Genomic DNA, 22,729 nt, shown 5'->3' on the forward strand with positions numbered 1-22,729 from the left:
TGGTAAATGGTGATATGTACACCTGTTCATCTTGTGTTTAAATGTATATGTGTTATTCCATTCTAAATCAATAAACTATTCTATCTATCTATCTATAACATGTAAGTAGCCGAGGCTGCGTTCTGGAGAGCATTGAGGGCGGAGCTCCCATTTCATTTCCTCCCTACTCCCCGTCTCTCGTGTCATGTGACTCTAGCTCTTCTCTGTCGTCGACGTGTGTCGCGGATCTGAGCTGCAGCTGTGAGCTCCTGAAGTTTCAGCACGTATTCCAAAGTTTATATATTCGATACTTTTTTTGAGCCAAAGGGGAAACATGGCGCAACTTAGTTTTGTGATTCCTATGACCGTCATCACGCTGTTCTGGGGTCTCGTTGGTGGAGTCATCCCGTGGTTCATCCCGAAAGGACCAAACAGAGGGTGAGTTGACTCGGTTAGCTCGAGTAGCTATCAGCGGTGTAGATGAATAATAACTCAATTATTGATATACTTACTTACCGTTATGATATTTTAAACGTAATTTGGTCAAAAGGGACCCCACCCCCCGACCTCGACCATTTGGATAAAAGGGTTTAGTATTAGTACTAATATCCACATGTATTGATCAAAGCTAACGTCACTGTCGAGTAAACGTTTAGCCCATGTTTCCCTTTTAACGGATTATTTTGCTAGTTATATTTTCCACATTGTGTATCACTGATCAGGGACTTTTTACCGTGATGTTTTCAGCTCTCAATCAAAGAATAGAAGTAGGATGCTGTCTTTGGAAAATATATGTCCCATAATTGTGGAACTTCAACTTCCCCATTACATGGGATCACATGTCACAAAGTAATGATGTGGGGCTCAGGATGTAAACAGTGACTAGTACTACTGGGAGAGGGAAAACACCTGTGGCTCGTTATTAACACTGACCTGGTCAATTGTATCACGATTTATATAGCAAGAATAGGAGGATACATGTATTAAACACTAAAGACGACTTGTTGGTATCTAAGGCTTTAAATGTCCAACCTACACTCAGGTCTGGCTGCTCAGACCTCTCCACTGTGCCAGGGACAAAGCTGCAAAGTATGGGGGGACGTGTCTTTTCAGCACTGGGTTCACGACTGGAATCAACTCCCAGAAACAATTAGGGCCTCTGACTCCATTACTGTTTACGAATCAAAACTGAAGACTCATCTCTTCCACAGTGCTTTTCTCTATGGCCCTGGTGTGTTTTCCTTATGGACTATTCTATTGTTTTAATTGCTCTGATTTTAATGTTTTATTATTATGTATATTTGTATTTAGTATGCCATCTTAAAATACCTTGAGATTACATTGTATTTTAAAGTGTGCTTTATGAATAAAATCCATTATTATTATGTATACACTCCTTCATCTCCAGTAGGTTAGAGTTAGACCACTGTGATGTTTTTTCAGCTCTCCTCAACAAAGTTTAGGCAGCCACAGCTTGTCAAGTGTTCCTTTATTAACCTCCTAAAAGCACGGGAGAGGGGATGTACAGGAAGGGGGGGAAAAACAATACACATAGTAATAATTATAGAGTGGAACTGTGGAACATAGTAGTAGAATGGTGGTATATTCTATCAATAATAATAATAATAGTATTCATGGTGTGTGTGTGTGTGTATATATATATATATATATATATATATATATATATATATATATATAGTGGTATATGTAGTAATAATAGTATTCATTGTGTGTGTGTGTGTGTGTGTGTGTGTATATATATATAGTGGTATAAGTGTTCAGTAATTAGGAGTCAGTCCTGCTGGTGTGCTAAAGAGAGTTTAACACATTCACACTCGGAACATACCGACCCCCAGACTTCCAAAGGAACGCAGCATAACACTCTCATTGCCGGCACAGTTTTTCCTAAATCATGAAAAAGGGACAAGAACCAGTGATGTTGATTTCCCCTCAATTCTTCACATTAAAGGGGCACTTCACTGAAAAACAATGGTGATTTATTTTGGCCATATTCTCACATGTATCCCCAAGGCTCTGAACTGTTTTCCACACATTTGTTTAGTTTGACTGAGAGTTAGGCTATATCCTCCTGTGGTTTCATCAGAGGACACTGATTCCTTGTGTTGTGTTAATTAATTACAGCTCAATGAAATGCTGTAGATGAAAAAATTGAGCTAAGGATTGCTATTTTTTCCCCATATACATCATCTGCTTTGTATTTCGGTGAACTACCCATTTTAATCTTTGGTGTGTAATTTATAATTGACTGGCAGTTTGGTAGTTACATTTTCTTTTTAATAATTAAAATTTTGAATATTGACATTCTTTATTTAAGGAAACAGTAGCTCACGGTAACCATGTTTCTGTTCTTTCCACAGAGTAATAGTGACCATGATGGTGTTGACTTCAGTGTGCTGCTACCTATTGTAAGTACTGCCATCCAGGGAATGTGGCACGGTGCCTCTAACTCCTCTAGCTATGCATGTCCAAATAATACTGTACACTCGGGTAGTCTTAGTTCAGCTGGCGTAGGTCAGACTGTTTAAAGACACATTTTCAACTTGCAACAGAATATCTTTGGATCTATGATGAAAGTGTGGAAGAACAATACTCATAATGTTTTCTATTATGAATAACAACAAATTTGAGTTTGCTTTACAAACCAGAAAAAAAATATCCATGTAAATCGCTGAGCCTGGAGGCATTCTCATTGACTGGGCCCAAACGCAGCTCAATATGGTCTCCTCATCTATTGATTGATTGATTGATTGAACATTTTATTAACAGATTGCAGAATGGGTCAAATACAGTACGGCTCAATACACACAATTGTTAAGGGGATGCAGACCAGAGAAAGACTTTCGTCTTGTTTACATCAGGGTCCCCCATTTTCAATTCATCATGACATTTATGACATACACGACACAGATATACAGATATATATCATGACATTTATGACATACACGACATGAAGATATACAGTACTGTTACATCCAGACATTTATGATATACAAATATACAGTACTGTTTAACAGAGATCCTAAAAGAAAATATATACATTCGAGGGGGAAGAAACTGTGGGGGGGATGGGACGTTACGGCGGCCAGTTTCGAATTGCAGCCTCCCGTAGGTGCTCTTTGAGGGCGGGTAGGGATTCACATTATTTTACAGCTGTGGGTAGGGTGGTCCACATTGTTGTGGCATAATTGCGAAACGTGTTTATTCCCTTGTTTGAGCCGAATTTGGGTTGGACATGATTTGTGGAACTCCCTCTTGTGTTGTGATCGTGGAATTCACTGACCTTTGGGAAGTATTATGTACATGGGCATCTTAGTGGTGTAGTGTATCTTGTAGACCAGGCCCATTGCAAGTTGCTGTACTCTGTCGTCTACTCTAAGCCATCCTAGGATGTCAAAATGGGCAGGGGTGAGGTGGGTTTTAGGATTAAGGTCAAGCAGTAGTCTGACCAGTTTGTTTTGTGACGTTACTAGTAGGGATGCACGATAATTATCGGGCCGATAATTATCGGGCCGATATCAGCAATTATGACGTCATCCCAATAAACCCGACAACATTATTGATGGTCACCCCGGTCAACGAATCCCACAACCACAGAACTAGAGCAAGCATAGCAAACCTGAAGCCTGCTTCTTTCCGATCCAAACTGGGCCAGTGCTCCCTTACTTTCTCTGGAGCCCAGGATTGGAACAAGCTGCCTATCCCCATCAAGCAGAGCTTGAGCCTCCACAGCTTCAAGAGAAGCGTCAGGAAGTGGCTCATGGACAGAATAGTTTGAATGGGTTTCCAACCAGTTTTTAGTTATTGTGGGGTATACAATTTTAGCGATAGGTTAGTCTTATAATGTTTTAAATGTATGTGTTTTGTGTTATTGTCGTGTTTTTGTTGTGGCCTAACAGCCCTGGGACCATGACGGAAATAAGGGTTTTACTCTCATGTTATCCTTTGGATCCTTGTTGTGTATTTTTAATCCATCAATAAAATCAATCAATCAATCAATCAAGCTAATCCAAAGCCAGCTGCAAAGGAACTGGCGCGGCTTGTACCTAGGCTATTGACGAGGCGTTTGCAAAATTAAAGACGTTTGACAGAGATGATTTGTCTGGTTTATTTAATTCTTTTTGAGGCGTGCTGTAGCTGTCCTATAAATGCCAAGTAATAGTTGTTTCATGGACCAAGACCACAACAGTCTCCTCTCCTATAGCGTCAAATGTTTTATCTGCTGACAAAGCACAATACCTGTTGGTTTTTAGTTCACTCATTCAGGGAAACACATTGTTAATGACATTGACGGATTGTGAATTTTGTGATTGACTCAAATTATATTTATTTGGAAAAATAAATATAGTCACTTTATTTGAAGAGTCAAAACTGTTCTCTTGGCTTTGTTTTGTTCATAGTAGTAACGCTCATGTCATGATGAATCTGGTTAGGTCAAAACTACAGGAATATACATATATATATATTTTTAATAATACAATAAATATATATATATTATCGGTATCGACCTTGAGGAGCAGAAAGTTATCGATATCGGGGTCAAAAAATCAATATCGTGCACCCCTAGTTTCTAGTCTTGTTTTTAGTGCCTTTGAAGTGCTTTGGTACCATGAGGTGCAAGCATAGTCGTAGAACCCTTGAATGAGTGCTCCTGCCAGAGTCTTCAGGGTATTCTTGCTTACCGGAGAGGAGATCCGGTACAAGAATCTTGTTCGTTGGTTGACTTTTTTGATTACATTGGTTGCCATTTTGTCACAGGAAAGATTTGCCTGTAGGATGGAACCCAGGTATGTAATTTCATCTTTCCTTGTGACAATATTGTCACCCACTGTAACTGAGAAGCCGTTGACCTTGCTGAATTTGTTATTTGATCCAAAGAGAATGGACTCTGTTTTACCCAGGTGTAATGATAGTTTGTTATCAGAAAGTCAGGTGCAGATTCTGCCGAGTTCAGAGCTGAGGGCTTTTTCAACCTGCAACTTGTCCCTGTCAGAGACCAGCAGGGCTGAGTCGTCCGCGAACAGGAACAAGTTGCAGTCACAAGCTGATCTGATGACATGTCATTTGCATAAATTAGGAACAGTAACAGTCCTGGTATGCTTCCTTGTGGAACACCGCAGCTCACTGTGAGGGGGGGGGGGTAGTGTACAGTCTGTTCTCTCCCCGCCAGGTAGGATTGCATCCAGCTCACTGATGAGCTATCAAACCAATTGCTTTTAGCTTGTCAATCAGAATGGAATGATTGACTGTGTCAAAAGCCTTTTGGAGGTCCAGCATGACCATGCCACAGTATTTGCCCGCATCCACCTCTTGTTTGATGTGGTCGTTCAAATAGAGAAGGCATGGGTCAGTGTAGTGGGATGTTCTGAAGCCAGATTGGAATTCGTAGATTCGCTTTTTTTCCGCAAGGTACTTTTCGACCTGTTCGTAGACTATTTTTTCCATGACTTTCGAGATGGAGGTAAGAATAGAAACAGGGCGGTAGTTGCCTGGGTCTAATTTGCTGCCTTTTTTGTGCAGGGGGGTCACTCTTGCAATTTTGAAGTGTTTGGGGACGTATCCCTGTTTTATGGAGAGGTTTATTATGTGGGTGATGGCGGCTGCGGAGTCTCTGAGGAATTTGGAGGGGATATTGTCATGGCCAGTGGCCTTGTTAGGTTGAAGGGCGCTCAGTTTTTTTGAGCACCTCATCTGTTGTTACCATTTTGAGTTTGAAGTTGTCTTTGCAGACCCCTAGGTTTTTGTAGAAGGCTAGGATGTGTTCCCTAACCCTAGGGATGCACCGATCCGATATTGGTATCGGTATCGGCCGCCGATATCGGTAAAATAGCTGGATCGGGTATCGGATATTATTTTTTATTTAAAAAAAAATTATAATAAGAAATAAAATAACTGATGAAGGCCGGATGGCTGAAAACGTTTTGTGTCCTTTAAACAACTTGTAGAATAAAAAACAACGTTATTCCGAGTGCGGTCCCTACCTCCCTTTTTTGCAAGAAATAAAATAAGAAATAACCATTCAGTACATTTATATCTGTGTTAATTTGTTACATTTAGTTTCACTAAGTTAGGAAAGTAATGTTTTAAGTCAAGCCTGATGTTGCCTTGCACAAAAGAATGATCCCAGTCTCTTCCACACAGGCATACAGTTTAATTGAATGAAGTTTATTTTCTGTCTTTGTTTACAACAAATCAAAAACACTTGTGTATTTAAATACAAAAACGTGTATTTGAAAAAAAAACATTTACGTTTGTTATCAGGGAATGTTATTCTCTTGACTTCACAGTCTATGATGGTCTTGCTCTGCTAAACAACACAGTCCTGTTGCATGTTTAATTATTTAGAATCAGGTGTTTGACTGCTCTGTGAACAGACGGTGTCATGTTACAACTGTTACTCAGATGTCCACAAGAGGACAGTAGTGGCCTTCATGGATGGTGTCTGTCTGGCATTGCAGGAAAGCATTGTAACTACTGCATTTATTTTCTACTGTAAGAAATGGAGGCTGAATAGTTGAATTACTTTTTATATATATATATATACATTTGTTGAGCAAGCTGTTTGTGTAAGAGTTGTTCTTCCCTCATCATGTGTCATGTATGAATATCTCCTGTCTTTTCAGTTGGCTGATCGCTATGCTGGCCCAGCTCAACCCACTGTTTGGACCAGCATTGAGAAACGATACCATTTGGTACCTGCAGTATCACTGGCCCTAGTCTGCGCTCCAAGGCCTCTGGACAAAATGGGTATTGTCCTCTTTAATCCTTTCTTCTTTTTTCCCATACTTTGTTTTCCACTTGTTTACTTGTGGTAGTCCCTAGCGGGTGATGCTTTGAGGGATTGAGGTGTAAGGATTGCACTGTTAGTACGGTTGGATTCCCCTAGCCGGTTCCATGTTAGTAAAAATAGGGGTATGTGAAGGTTATGAATAGAAATTAAGCATGGATTGTGCAAGAATACTCAAGTCAAGTGTTCCTTTATTAATCCCCTTGGGGAAATTCAGGTGTCATAGCAGCATGGGGGAGGGGGTACAGGCAATCATCAATAATAATAGTATACGTGCCGTGGTATATATCGTGGTAGCACAATGCACCAGAGTCTGCAGTTTGTAGTGATTAAGAGTCAGACAGCCATAACAGTTCTCAAGTTCTACAGCCGTTGGTTCTCCAACTATTGGCAGCAGTCCATGCCCACGGTTGTGGAGCCTGATGGCTACTGGCATGAAGGACTGGCAGTGGCGATTTGTGGTGTCATGGGGGGGGTATTCCAGTATAGCATCCAGCTTTTTCCTCATCCTCCTCTCTGCCACCACCTCTAGTTTGACCAGTTCAGCTCCCACTACTATATCGTTATCTCAATGTGAGTGCATATCATGATGAAACTTTAAACACTGACACTCCCAAGAACGTCATATCTCCAACACCCCTAGTAAATAAATGAACCACATTTATTAAGCTCAGAGTCTAACAAGTCATCTTATCAAATAGTGTACCCCTTTCTCTTCTACAATCCCAGTCTTTCAATATTAAGTTAGGCTGTTTATTCTTGTGTTGTACTTTTATTGTACTTAACATGCTGAAAGAGTATTTAGTTACTGTACTGAAATAAAAGTGATACACATTTGTTACCTTAAGTAAATTGTTTTATTTGCTCAAATTATTGCCTAAAAAAGAATTGAGGGTTTTGAAAGGATTTGGATTTGATCGGATACTGGATTCAGGTTCGATAATTGCCCTCAGACATTGGTATATTTGTGGGACTGCTGCTGCTGTCTGTGTGTGAGTGACAGATGGAAGTCCAGCAGGGGAGATTTACTGAAGGTATTGTCTCTTATTTTTTCCCATAGATTACAAACTCAGTTTTAAATATCAAAGTTTCCTAAAACATTACCTGAGTGGGTGAAATACACTTGGGTGGGCCGCCCCAAGTATAGTCAATGTGTGGGAAACACTGAATTAATGCTGGGCCATCATAGTTGTGGTTGTTATCATTAATGTAGATGACAGAATTATGTGCAACAATGCCACCATATCATGATTTCATCACAAAATGATCCCGATATGGTAAACGATAATATAGGGCTGCTCCATTATGACAAAAAACATAATCACGTTTATTTTGATTGATATTGAGGGGGAGCACACTGCTGTGAAGGAAGGGTGCACTGAATTTACAACACAACACAAAATGAGAGCAACACAGTTTGGATTATCTTATTTCCATGATAGTTGAAATTGAAACTCAATTAATCGCTCAGCCCTACTATAATATTGAATTATCGCCCAACCCAACACTGAATACAAGGTAATCTACAAGTGTTCACGTGTCTCTGTTAAGCACTTTGTTATATAAATGAAGATTATTATTATTATTATTATTATTATTATTATTATTATTATTATTATTATTATTATCTGAGCTTGTTGCTGTATTTAGTGAAGTGGCTTCCTCTAGAACTCCTCCAGCTGTATTTAACATTCTCTCTTCTTTCCCCAGGCCCTGCCTCCCTGCTGAACACCAATAAACAGTTCACTCTCCACAAAGACACCATTCCTTGTAAATCTGCCTTTTGTTCCCTGAGTGATTGTAGAGAGATGCCCATAACGATGCCTTGTGTACAAATTTGATACCCATGAGTATTGAATGTGCTTTCCTAAATTTAAATGCCCCCCCATTTCCCTTTTGTTGTTGCTTTGTATGATGTGTATTATTAAATTGTCTATTTGTTGTTGCCTATACTTCTCTTCTATCTGTGATGGATGTACTACATTCAATAATTGGGTCAAATTAAACTATAAATCAACTGCACTTTCCAATAAAGTAATTGTATATAATGTTATTTGTCGCTCTCTTGTGACCTTCTCTGGACTGGACTGTATACGGAATACATAACAGAATTGTCACCATGCATTTCACTATCAGCATAGCAGTTTATTAGCTCTGCGTATCAGTGGGGCGTATTCCAGGAAGCTGCCTTACATTAACTGAAAAAAATGTTTAGGCTCAGAATTTTTAAAGCATGTCTTGAATATTAGGATATGGGGTGTCAACCGGTCATCGTAGTATTGATAGGTATTATGAACAAATAATATATATATATATATATATATTTTTTTATCTGGTTCATTACTTATTCACTCTTGATTTTAGATGCCAAAGAAAATAAAAAATAACGCATAAACGGGCATTTCACGTGTCTGTGTGTATATAACGTTAGTCTGCCTCCCTTGTAAGCATTGTCAAATGCATTGTCGTTAGTCTGCCTCCCTTGTAAGCATTGTCAAATGCATTGTCAGAAAGTCAAAACAGTCTTTTTACCGGTTTACTGCTCGCCGTAGCTAGCCGTTACTGGCGTATTTGTCGGCAAACATGGCGTTCTCGGATGTCCACGTCCGAATATGTCAACAAGAAATCATCAAATATGACTTGGAAATAAAGGCCCTCATTCAGGTTTGAATATTAATTTATGAGCACTTATTGGTTAGTTATTAGGCGCCGGTATTTTACGGTGTCATTTCGGAGAATTGGTATTGTTTGCCTTAGCGTTAGGTTAGCACGTAACGGTATGTGTCCAGCTGTCAACATAAAAGTAATGTGCTAACGCAGTGACTTGGCAGCCTAGTTTTAACGATGCCAGTAAATTATCCTTTCAACGTATGGAAACTCTTAATGAGGTAATAAGACCAATTTGTTCTGTTCGGATTTCTTACCAGGATGTGAATGAGTGTACAGGACCTGAAAGCAAGCTGACAGAACTTAACTCCAAGATGAAGGAGAGGTTTCAGAACCTCAGGTTGCGGTGTGAGGTAAAGTTAGAGCTTCGGGGAAACGATTAACAGCTCCTAACCCTCAAGAACCCCTGCAGTGTTTTATTTTATTGTGACTTGTTTTTTTATTTGTCACTTGCTCATAGGATTTGATGCAAATGGGTCTAGAGCAGGACAAAGAGTCAGACAAGCAGGCGTTATTCAGCCAGGTAGATGGGCATAGAAGACAGATGCTGAGGTAAGATCTATTCTAGATGGGACACCTTACCTATAGACACCAGGGAGGCTAGCTTTCAAGTTTAGTAATTTTATATAAATGTGAATCCATACCCTCTATCCCCACTCAACTCCAACCTTCACATCGGAACAAAAACAAAATAATTTAAACAAAGAGCAATACCAAGAGGGTCTCTTTAGCGTAGAGGTCGCTGTTTGGTGACCTTACAGATTCTACCTTTAACTGTCATGTCTTCGTAGCCTGGATCCAGATCTCAAATCGCCAGTAGTGCCACCTGTGTAGTTCAGTCTGATTATCGGGCAAAACACCAACATGTTTTTGCAATTGTTAGAACCACACATGGAGGAAAAAGTGAAGTGAAAATGTAAACTACAACATTTTTCATTGTCAAAAGCATATTTCATTGTTTGTTTTCTTGCAGTAACCAGACGGCTTGGAGGAAAGCCAACCTCGCCAGCAAGCTGTCTATAGACAACCTGGAGAAGGAGGCCCTGCTTAATGGAGACGGTGCTTTAAGACAAAGGTTAAAGGAGCACTTAGCAGATTTTCAACATTAATCCTATGGTTCTGTTGTGAAGAGGACATGTAATAATCGGGACATGTAACTCACCAACGTGTTCTGTGTCTCCAGAGCTCAGCCCCCCCCCCCTGTCTGCAGGCTGAGCTCTCGAGACACAGACTGTTACATGTCCCAACTATTCGAAGCCCAAACAACTCCTGCTTCCGCGTTCGAGTTTTGCGCTCTGATTGGCCACTGACCTACGGTATTACGCCCCCCTTATCTACGCCAGTTCTGCACGCCCAACTCTACTAACAGCCTGCAGCCGGCTCGCTAGTCCTGCCTCTACTAACAGCCTGCATTATCCAATTCATATCAATTGAAATAACGTATTGTTTTCATCTCTCTATATTAACGGCTCGCTAGTTCTGCCTCTACTAACAGCCTGCATTATCCAATTCATATCAATCGAAATAACGTATTGTTTTCATCTCTCTATATTAACGTGATTCCATCAACACAACATAAATGTTCAACACACGACAAGACAGTTTGCATCACTTCCCACGGTTCTCGGCACTTATTCTACCGGTAGTGCGGTAGTTGTTGCCACGGTCGGTATTGGGTCTTTGGGTGAATACTTCATTGGCGGGGAAGAAGAACACTGATAGCGGGGTGTGGACCGTCCCGCGAGCCCCAGAGGCTGGGGCTATCATATTCGATTGATATGAATTGGATAATGCAGGCTGTTAGTAGAGGCAGGACTAGCGAGCCGGCTGCAGGCTGTTAGTAGAGTTGGGCGTGCAGAACTGGTGTAGATAAGGGGGGCGTAATACCGTAGGTCAGTGGCCAATCAGAGCGCAAAACTCGAACGCGGAAGCAGGAGTTGTTTGGGCTTCGAATAGACGCGTCCCAATTATCACATGTCCTCACAACGGAACGATAGGATTAACTCATTCACTGCCAACAACTATTAAACTCGTTATTGGCCACCAATCGTTGAACGGCAACAACGAGTATACTCGTTATTTGATCATTATTTCTTTTATTGGATATTTCCATTCATTATCCATCCAGGGAGCCTGGTGTTATCATAGGGAATGAGTCTGAGATCGCAAAAGTCTAATACCGCCGCCTGGTAGGATGCGGCCGGTATTGCACATCCTTTGAAACTCTGTGTATTGGGCTGTGCGTCGATTATATTGTTTCCGGGCGGACTTTTCTACTAACCGGAACCTAGGGCTTCACCCGATCGCATTGAATCGTTTTCGGGACCCCCGATTCATTATGCTGTGGTGGGTTATGTCGTGGGCCAAATGGACATACAATCTACCAGATGGCAATCAAATAATTGGAATATTCTTTTTGGAATCCCACCGGCCACAGGTAAGAGCAATTTAACGTCAATTTCAGCTTGATTGTGCCTTGTTTTCATAGCCATCGCCCTGATCAGCGTATGTTGTTGTACTAACGAATGCCGTTATTGACAATCAATTAATCAGAAACGACCCTGTGTGTAGGGATGAAATTACAATGGATTTAGTATAATACACGTCGCAGGCTATTACTAGCCTCCCAGGAATTACCCTAAACCGCTCTAAAACCATACTTATATTCACCACGGTATAAAACGGGAATGTATGGATGGAAAAATTATTTCTTTTTCACATATTGAACGATGGATACTCTATGTCAAATGGGCCATAGTATGGCATCCATATAATATAGAATATATATATATTGGTCAAAGACTAGACTTACAAAGATAAACCCTGGTATGGATCCCACATGCGACTGGTGCCACCAAGCCCCTGGCTCACTTATCCATATGTTTTGGCATTGTCCAGCACTGGCCCCTTTCTGGACTTCCATTTTTAAATCTTATTCAGATATATTTTTTGTGACTGTTGACCCATGCCCTCTTATTGCATTATTTGGTCTGACACCGGAGAACGCTACGATATCTATTGGGCAATCCAATGCCATGGCCTTTGCCTCACTCATTGCCAGACGCCTCATCCTAATCAACTGGAAGGCAGCCACTCCCCCTTCACATTTACACTGGATGAGGGATGTTATGTCTCTTATACATATAGAGAAAATCAGATTTACAACACAAGGCCACACAGATACCTTCCACAAAACATGGCAGCCCTTCCTACTTCATTTCAAAACCCATATGACTCCTTCCAAACTTTGGACCCCATGACCCCCCTCCTTCCCCCACCTACCTTTCTGACACTGCTAGCCCACGTATGGCTGGGGAGATGGCATTGTGGTGGTCTGCTGAGGGTGTTAAATTTACTTTCCATTTAATTTGTTTTACCATCTGGAAATTATGCCAGCACGCTAAATGCTGCATGTAGCTAGTTAGCTGAACCGTAGCTAGGTAGCCAGCACGCTAAATGCTCCGGCACAGGGAACTGCCTGGTTGAACTGCCTGGGCCGGTCTGTCTGTCGAAGACCGAGGGAACCGCATCGGGCTTCAGCTGATTAGTGGTCTTCTGGACAAACCTCAACAACATAATCCGAGGCAATGAAGTGTTCGCTGCAGATCTTCATTCCCTGTCCAACAGGCTGATCGCGCCGCTTGAGTGCAGCCAGCCAACGCGCCAACAACACTGTTTTTTTCACTGGTAGTTTGTGGAAATGAACCAACTTTCCTCTCTCTTTCGCGCGGTAAAATTAGTTTGAACAGCCGGGAGCAATACAAAAAGAACCACCGCGGTCCCGTTGTTTGGTAGGTAATGTTGCATTTACTGACTGACCTTCAAGACACTCCATGTTTACCAGGCAGCTAACCAGCAGTGTAAACCAGGAGCCAGACCAAACCATCACTGTGACGTCACCATCTAAAATGGCGCCGCCCATGGCGAAAACAGGGAAATTACATTTGAGTTTTCAGACAAATAAGCAGGATTTCACATTTGATTATAGGACCCTGTCTTACCCAAGGTACACAACAAACAAACTAGGCTCATATTGTTCAATGCTTCATCTCCCCTTTAAGGTTGAAAATTGGCAAAGTGACCTTTTAACCCATGTACTGTAGACCTGTTCGCCGTATACGTCAGACTCAGTGTACACGCGCATCACCAGCCAGAAAGGAATGTAATCCTGGTCAGAACAACGGGGCTACAATATATTTGCATTTGTTAGCCATGCTAGCGATCTAAACAATCACAATCAATCCATGCCAAAGCTAGATATGTAAAAGGTGAAAGACTCACACTCACAGCCATGTTGATTTGGAAAAACAGCATCCAGCCATTTTCGTTTGAAACAACTTTTAGTCAAGGGGGTGCCATGGTTTCTCCATAGTTTCAAGTTTCAAGTTTCTTTAATAGTTGTCATACAGAAGTACAGAATACTTTCATACAAAATGCTTCTTACTGTTACGCTCCAGAGACTGTGCTAGACAAGATAGTATCAAATAACATAGTATAGCATGTAATTTAGAAGAAGAAAATGAGGTCACAGTGTTCGGTATAGACATATGTACAATGTTCTGAGTTATCATATAATATACAATACTATGCAGTGTACAGTACTATATAGTGCAAAGCAGAAATGGGATGAGGTACAATTTAGGTACAATTTACAGTAAGGTGTACGAGTTGTAGTGCAATCCTTCATCAATAAATATAGAGCCCTGTCGTATTCTTTTAGCGCAGAAGCTCGTGCGCGACGCAGGTCCGAGGCAACTTAGTCACGTGATTCAGTTGGTATTGCTGATTGGCTCGAACACGGTATGTTTGTAAACAGTGAACAGGTCTATAAGTTACTCTCAATTCCCGTTTCCAGAACAATTTTACTGGCTTTTATCTCTGTTACAGATCTCTTTTTATCACTATGTCGTCTTCTCTCCAATCAGGAAGATGACCAAAGAGGACCTGGCGCAGACATCCAGTGACATCACGGAGAGCCTGATGAGCATCAGTCGGATGATGTCACAGCAGCTCCAGCAGAGCGAGGAGACCATGACCTCACTAGGTTAGTTGTGTGCCCCCCCAACACAACGATAAAAATGGTTCAGTCTTAAAGGAACCCGGCAACATTATGGGAAATGCTCTCACTGTCTTCTCCAGAGTCAGACAAGAAAATAGATACCACAGCTATCCGGCTGCAAGCTAGCCTAGTTTAGCACAAATTAATGGAAGTGGATACGGACTCCTAGCCTAGCTTAAAACTCAGAGAGAGAGAGGTGTTTTTGGCTAACAGTTGGTTAGTGGTCCATATCCGCTTCCATTCATTTGTGCTAAGTTAGGCTAGCTTGCAACCGGATAGCTTTCTACTGAACGCACAGAGATGAAATTCGTATCTATCTTCTTGTCTGACTCGGTAGAGGACGGTAAGCAAAAGTAGGGAGTGGACCAAAGCTCTTCAGGTAGCAAATAAGTAAACCGCCTTTATTGCTTTATTGCTTGGCTTATTAGTAGAGCATTTATAAAATAAAATAAAAAGTAGTGTTGGCCGAAACATATTGTTAACACATCCCGTGCCGTTCACCAGAGGTCGCTGTGGGCCATGTGTGCCAGCGCTTTAATGAATGGGGATACATGCCGGTGTTTGCAGTGCTAAAACTATATTAAATATTATAGCTATGGATCTAATAATATAGTCGATTGTCATTGAGTTTCTTCCGGTCAAGATGCAAAAAAACGAGAAAAAAAAACGTCATTCATACATTCCCGTTTTATACCGTCGTGAATATGAGTGTAGTTTCAGGGCGGTCTGGTGTCATTTCCAAAATGCTCCGTGTATTCAAGTAAAAACGTTATCGTTTCTTCCCTGGACTAGCTACTGTTCTCAAATCAAATTTAGATTATCGGTAGGGGTGGAACGGTATGCATTCGAACCGTACACCGTTCGGCACGACCTCCACGGTTTGGGGGCGTGTGGGTATTGTTCGGTTCAGGGGATGCAACAAAAAAAAGTTGTCTAAATTTGGCACGGAGAGGTGAAGCGCCGGCTGCAGCAGCAGTCAGTTCGTAGAAAGTGGCAAGCGCAATATAAATCAATCTTCATTACGACTTTAAAAACATTTGGCATTAACATTGCATAGGCCTACATCTTGCCATAACGTTAGCACGGCTTGTGACGCTACAAGTACAATGCACGTTGGTAGCCCGCCAGCTCCAATACAGCCAGTGAAATTATTATCAGACATCAATGAAATGTTACCGTAGCTAGCAGAGGATAAAATGGGAGTCTGAGGTGGGGTGTCGAAAGACAATGACGTTTATTCAACATCCAAGAAGGCTAACATTGTGTTTACTAATTCCAACCGGGACTATTGCCGCTTTCCCACTGCATGGTATCAACTCGATTCGACTCCACTCAACTTCCACTGTAGGTAGAGTCGAGAACGAAGGTACCACACGCAAAATTGTCCGTGCGGACTCCCAACCCATAGACAGTTCCGTGTGTGAATTACGTTAATCCACCACCGTTTCACAATTACTGTGTTGCACTCAATATTTAAATAATGTTAGTATAAATAAATGTAGACAGACGATGTACGTATTTTAAAAATAGAATGAACAGAGTAGTGTTGTTTTGAAACAATTACTACAGTGTGTGTGTGTTAGTTTGATTTATGCTGCATTTTATATTGATGGCCTTCTAATTTGTTTGTTTATTTATTTTAAATAACACAGTGACACTTTTCCTTTTGATAAGAAATCCAGCCATATTCCTTTCATTGTATTTCAAATACTGCACTTTAATTTCAAGCGGAAAACTAATCTTTCCATTAACACATTTGAGTGCCACGGACGCGTTTTGTCGTTAGTTCATGCCGACCTTTGAGTGCCCCCGACGCTATATAGCGTTTGTTTGTCGTTTTTTTTTTATTGGCGATTTGAATTCATATTTCATCAATCGAGCCTCGGGTTAGTGCTGCAGAGTCTCTCTGAGCTCAATTGGAAAGATACCGCCCCCTATCGTCTCTCCCTGTGTAACTGCACCCCATTACTTTACACTGATGCAGGGGGAGTGGCCAGTTTGCTCATTTTACTTTTCCGTCAAGCCAACTGAAGGATCGATTGTGCTTGCCGGCCCGGAAAACGCGTGGATTATGTATTTACAGGACCCAACACTGTAATCAATAAGCGTGATCGATATTTGGAATGGCGATCAGGAATTGGAATAATCTTTTTGGATAACATCTGATCTCGGGTAAGGAATTTATTTTACCAGTCTTAGGATAATCAGAGCTTTTTTCACAGATATATCAGCGTTTGCCCTATGCGTGTGTGTGTGTGTGGCTGTGATCGCTGATGAGGAAATGAGAGAATCGATTTTTCAGCCCGCCTCTATAGCGTGCATAAGTACACATATACTATCGATAATCTAGCGTTTATTTGAAAACTATTCATAAATAGGCCGAAAAATGAAGAAAAATAAATATTCAGATTAAATTAAATGTATTCATTCCCTATATTTATTGTAACATATATAATTATGACCTATAGGACATACAGACCCTCATCTGCACCTTTGTTTACACTTTTTTTTATATTCTGATTTTATTTGATTGTTTACACTGTTTATTTTTAGCATATTTTTATATTCAGATACAATTTTATTGTCTATATTTATGTCTTTCTACTACTTACCCTGCCCATACCTGTACCTCCCCTCTCCCCTCCCTTGTGCTATGGCACCTCAATTTCCTCAAGGGGATCAATAAAGGAATATTTTATCTTATCTACTAATAATTTAGCCAAGCAATAAAGGATTTAATTTGTATAAAATAAAGGCTTTTTAATTTGAATTCCTTACGTCTTGATATAATACCTGTGAAGGGAGGATGGGTGTACCACCCCTTGTTGAAAATGAGAGGATGGAAAAACAACTTCTAAAAAATCCCAAGAAACACTCAATTCAACAATGATGACTGTTTTATATAATAAATTCAAATTAATAATAAGAACAAAAGGGTTTTGTCAAGACTGCAACTGAGTCGTGTCTTCTCCTGTTTTTCTTTGGTCGTTCGTACAGCGACCTCGTCCAAGTCGGTCCAGGAGACTAACGATGAGTTCAAGGCCATGACGGGGACCATCCAGCTGGGCAGGAAGCTCATCACCAAGTACAACCGCCGGGAGATCACTGACAAACTGCTCATCTTCCTCGCCTTGGCCCTGTTCCTTGCCACCATCCTCTACATCCTGAAGAAGAGACTCTTCCCCTTCCTCTAGACCAGGTACTATGAGAAGACTATCTTCCTCTAGACCAGGTACTATGAGAAGACTGTCTTCCTCTAGACCAGGTACTCTGAGAAGACTGTCTTCCTCTAGACCAGGTACTCTGAGAAGACTGTCTTCCTCTAGACCAGGTACTCTGAGAAGACTGTCTTCCTCTAGACCAGGTACTATGAGAAGACTGTCTTCCTCTAGACCAGGTACTCTGAGAAGACTGTCTTCCTCTAGACCAGGTACTCTGAGAAGATTGTCTTCCTCTAGACCAGGTACTCTGAGAAGACTGTCTTCCTCTAGACCAGGTACTATGAGAAGACTGTTTTCCTCTAGACCAGGTACTATGAGAAGACTGTCTTCCTCTAGACCAGGTACTATGAGAAGACTGTCTTCCTCTAGACCAGGTACTATGAGAAGACTGTCTTCCTCTAGACCAGGTACTCTGAGAAGACTGTCTTCCTCTAGACCAGGACTCTGAGAAGACCCTCCTCAGTCACTACAGACCATTCATATAGGCCTTGCAACAGAGCGAAAAACAATCTCGACTCCACGATGTGTTCATTCTGCTCCGTAAGAAAGGACTTGCTTGATGTCTCATTGGAGAACATGTTGAAGGAGGTGTGTCTCTGCCTGAATGGTGTTGCCAGTAATGCTGGCCATTACATTGAATAATGTCTAATGTGAGAAGAAAAAAATGCATTGTTCGTACTGTTCTCTATTGTCTTAACATTCCCACTAAAGCCATAATCCAGAGAGATATGAAACTCATGTTTAGCAATGACATACTGTCAGTCCTTGTATCGAGAGTGTAGTCTTGAGAAGTGTCTTGAAATTAAGTCATTAATTAAGTATTGTGGCAAATTTGTTTTGAATGCTGCAGGTTTGGGATCAGATCACAGAATCTGGGATCTCTCAGTAGAACATGACCATGTTACCTGCAGAGGGTACTTTCTATACTCTGTTCCGTCTCAGAAACTGCATCAGTGTTTAACCTAGACATTGTTCTGTGTTTTTATTATTTTTTTTATCACCAAAGAACATTCCCGTTTTGGCCTTCCATATTTTAACCCTTTCACGTGTTGTGCTTCCTGTTGTGTCGACTTTTACCATTAATTGCCTGTATTTTCAAAGCAATTCTCATTGCTGGTCCAACGAGTATATTTGCACCAGTCACTCAAAGAGTGTCATATTGTGTTGCACGTTCCTGCTGCTTAAAATGAAATGTGACAGAGTTGACTTATTGACACTGGAAAGGAAAGGATGATTCTTACTTTGCCGTGTTCACATTTTAGGGGCGGCCATTTACTATGAATTTAAGAATCAATGAAAATAAGACCCACTTGGCCACAGCGGTAATAGTCCCACAATGAGTCCATTTTGTGTGTGTGTGTGTGTAGGTGTGTGTGTGTGTGTGTGTGTGTGTGTGTGTGTGTGTGTAAATTACCTATTGTGGAATTGCTTTTCGTTATTTAATTCGTTTAATTTAATTGCTGCTATTGTTAATTTATTGTTCTTGTGTCACAAAATAAATTACATTATCGGGAATAGAATTGTTTGGAATTATTTGTCTTATACGCTTCAACTCTACCCCCCACACCCAGTGCTTTAGTGTTCCAATAGGTCATTAGTTAAAGGTGCTATAAACAGCGCCTCTATAATAGACGGCCCTGCACAGTAGCGCAGCGACCGGAACAGGAAGCTGAGACGCTATTTGTAAATACACCCGCAGTTGTCCGAGACTTGTTTGTATATTGTCATCGTCCCTTATTAAACTGGATGGAACAAATTGAATATCGTTCTTATTTACTATATGTAGCAGTCTGAAAATATTGTATATTATTCAGGACTGCTGACTGGTGTTTTATATTCCTTTTGTACACAAAGACATCATTGATATTCCCACGAGCAATGATATGAGTTTCTCTTCCTTCTATCGACTGAAGTATGGACTATACACAGTATCGCTGGACCATGATCCAACATCCTTCCCTGTGTGACTAGTAGGCGGGACCAGCAGGGGGCGGTGTCTGACAGAGAGTGTTGGACAGAGATGGAACGTGATATATGGGGGCGGAAGACGGAAAGAGAACCTCTTCGGCAGTGAACTTGAACAACGAACAGTCGCAACGAACGGGGGCTCTGGAGAGCCCTGTTGCTGAAGTTATGCCAGAGGGCCCCGTGAGATAGCAACGGGTGATAGGAAGTACTGGCTAGTGGACACGATATCCTAGCAGTACCAGCGATAGTGTGTGAACAATTAGTGCAGAGCCAGGCACTAACAATCGGGTTATAATAGTTACTGTGTGCGGTATAGGTAACGTGCGGCTAACCAAGTATCAAAGTCCTTAACAATCGAGTTATAGTAGCTACTGTGTGCGGTATAGAGTACGAGCCCCGAGGCGAGCGTGGGCCAACAACCGTTCTGCTCCGGCTGACTTCAACCAGATCTGCACCCGGCTGCCTGCAATCAGTCTGCTCCGGCTGACTTCAATCAGACCTGCACCCGGCTGCCTACAGCTTACGGGAGTTCGTCCCGTCCAGCAGGGGTCGTCATCGCTCAGCACACGCTCTCAGCCGGCGCTGCCTTTCTGCCCAGCTCCGCCTGCTAACATCCTCACCGAGAGCGTTCGACGCCATCTTGCCTCCCGGACAACAGTGGCGTGGCGAGGCGGCCATTTCGGATGAGTACAAATGAGCATTGATGCTCCCGAGTTATTATACAGTACACAGTGTAGTGCAGCCTGCGGGCGAAAGTAACGTTGCTACTACCATTACATAGGGGTACCCCAAACAATATATGCCGGCATTAAGATAGGACTTTACTGGTATTTTGTGGGCCCACTCTTTTGTTTTCGTTCCTTTCCTTTGAGCGTGATAATATGTGTGTTTCCTAATATTTCCCATTCGGTGAACCCTTCTATTTCCTCCCCTATGTTCCCCCTTCCTTCCCCATATTACCGACCTGGAGCAGTATATGTAAACCCTTAGGGAAGGTGGATACTGTGTTTAGCCCAGACGTGGGCAGCACTTAGTCTGTGTACAGTGGACAGCACTTAGTCCGGGTACCGTGAGAGCACTTGGTGCCTAGGTGTAATTATATAATTACCAGACTGTAAGTGTTGTGAAGGGCCAGATTAAACCGAATATATATATTTATTTATATATATATATTTAATTGTATTTGTATATTCTCTAATATTCCCTGATATCCCTTGTATATTCCTTGTACAATATGCATTGAATATCCATTCTAGCCTACTGAACATCCCATAATAGTCTCCATTCTACTATTGGTCGAGACCTTGGTGCCAGGCTGCCATACCCCTCAGACCCAGTTCAAACGTACCGCTCCACATGTACGAACAAGTCCTAGTTCCGCGTAGGAATCTGGCTACCGCACCACTAATGGGACTATTTGTTCATAGTGCGTATATATACTGCGCTACTAAAGTAGGACTTTCTTTTCAGTCCAGTTTCTTACCCTCCAATAGAGTCACAGACGTAAAGCCTCCCCGCGACGCCACGTGTGGGAGTAAGGCCAAGTTCGCCTACCATCGGTATTGAGACATCGTGTATATTAATATTTGAATAGTCATATTTGGCACTATATCGTCGAGTTGGACGTAGTCTATTAAGCTAATAATAGTCTGTTAATATATAGTGCTTCGTGCGGTGAGAATACTACCGTAGTCAGTACCCCATCGTTTCGGGCAGAGAACTGGCTGCTTACCCAGGGTGGTTGACCCCATGTGAAGCTGCACCCGAGGAGCCCCAGAGCCGACGAGCGAGTGGACCTGTATACCGGATTATTCTACCGACGACAGCCCGCCTTCCCAGGCACGGATTATGCTTTGTATACTTTGATTATTCCATGGATAAAGACCCCCGACACTGCCGTGTGTTGGAACCCCCCCCCCCTGGAGAGGACGCAAGGTGAGGAGACGCTCTGCAAGACGAGGTCGCTTCACGTCTCTCCCCCGTGGACCGGAGAGAGCCGGCCCACAAAGAGTCCACCTGCTTTCATCTGTGGTCCAAGGATCGCCGGCGCATTGAACGGCACTACAGTGGGTTCACCTGGGATACCCTTGGCCGGACGAGGCAGCCGGATTCTACCCCCCCCCCCCCCCCCCTCCTACTCCTGTCGGCTTACAAGCGACCGGATTAACCCCCCCTTAGTGTATCCAGTCATATAATCATTAAAGTATCATTGCTGTTATTCCTTAACTATTCCAGGTCGTATATTTACCACCTGCGCCATCAGAGATTGGACATTCTCTATTGATATACCGACGAATACTCTTTGCCATAAAAGTGCATACTATTTCAATTCATAAATGTAATTAAGTGATTACGTGCTTGCTCTACACACCATTGCTGTGTAGTAATAAACGCATACTTCGACTTCGTACATTTGTGTTGGATCCGTTTCATCTACGTGAGAGTGTTTATGATAATATATTTATGCCGTGTACTGGGTGGCCGAATATTAAGTACAAAGGTAGTGGTAGTAAGTATCATATCTAGTAATACAGTCAGGGAATTGTACCCCTCAGTTACAATTGGTCCTTCGAGCCGGATGGTAATTAGTGTAATATTAATATAGTGTTATTAATATTGAAATGGCCTATGATGAACACTCCACGAAACGATCCTCCTAACCAACGCCCGCAGCGCGAACGACGGCTCCCTCAGTACTTAGAGGCTTACGCTGTCAGTCAACAACCTAGTCTTCTACTAACAGTAAACGCGGTAAAACTAGAAAGTAAAAGTATGTCTAACCCCAACGCCCAGACTACCCCGACCATAGAGGCCCCTACGGGCTCTAATGTAACTGACCAAGTTCACGGTGGGGACCAGTGGGAACCAGACATGACTTCACACCCCGCCAGTACTGAAGAAGTAGTCCCCGATGAGTCCCGGGAGGAATACAACGCTACCGAGAGAGAACTCGGCACGGAAGAAGACGGGGAGAGCACCGTGGAGATAGAGCTCCAAGGCTCCGCAAGGAGTACCCCGAGGGAAGGCTCC

The 22,729-nt window shown here is 42.1% G+C and overlaps 2 protein-coding genes across 2 annotated transcripts; both read left to right on the top strand.

The window, feature by feature from the left end:
- Positions 1–204: 204 nt before the first annotated feature.
- On the top strand, positions 205–9,058 carry atp6v0e1 (ATPase H+ transporting V0 subunit e1). The gene is made up of 4 exons (XM_084331797.1): positions 205–417; positions 2,358–2,405; positions 6,621–6,744; positions 8,495–9,058. The coding sequence occupies exons 1-3, from the start codon at positions 314–316 to the stop codon at positions 6,712–6,714; spliced, it is 246 nt and encodes an 81-aa protein (XP_084187923.1). The 5' UTR covers positions 205–313; the 3' UTR covers positions 6,715–6,744; positions 8,495–9,058.
- A 309-nt stretch (positions 9,059–9,367) lies between these two features.
- On the top strand, positions 9,368–17,704 carry bnip1a (BCL2 interacting protein 1a; the record flags this gene model as incomplete). The annotated part of the gene is made up of 6 exons (XM_084331794.1): positions 9,368–9,448; positions 9,712–9,804; positions 9,912–10,003; positions 10,425–10,526; positions 14,377–14,495; positions 17,508–17,704. The coding sequence occupies 6 exons, from the start codon at positions 9,368–9,370 to the stop codon at positions 17,702–17,704; spliced, it is 684 nt and encodes a 227-aa protein (XP_084187920.1).
- Between the last annotated feature and the right edge of the window lie 5,025 nt (positions 17,705–22,729).

Source organism: Notolepis coatsorum (genome assembly GCF_963971535.1).
Source record: "Notolepis coatsorum genome assembly, chromosome: 16".
Classification (NCBI taxonomy): domain Eukaryota; kingdom Metazoa; phylum Chordata; class Actinopteri; order Aulopiformes; family Paralepididae; genus Notolepis; species Notolepis coatsorum.

What these genes read in the sequence shown, in the direction of transcription:
- atp6v0e1 (XM_084331797.1), top strand. Translation starts at nt 314, where the DNA reads ATGGCGCAACTTAGTTTTGTGATTCCTATGACCGTCATCACGCTGTTC. An exon ending in CCGAAAGGACCAAACAGAGG is followed by an intron (nt 418 to 2,357) that starts GTGAGTTGACTC and finishes TTCTTTCCACAG; the next exon opens with AGTAATAGTGACCATGATGG. An exon ending in TCAGTGTGCTGCTACCTATT is followed by an intron (nt 2,406 to 6,620) that starts GTAAGTACTGCC and finishes CTGTCTTTTCAG; the next exon opens with TTGGCTGATCGCTATGCTGG.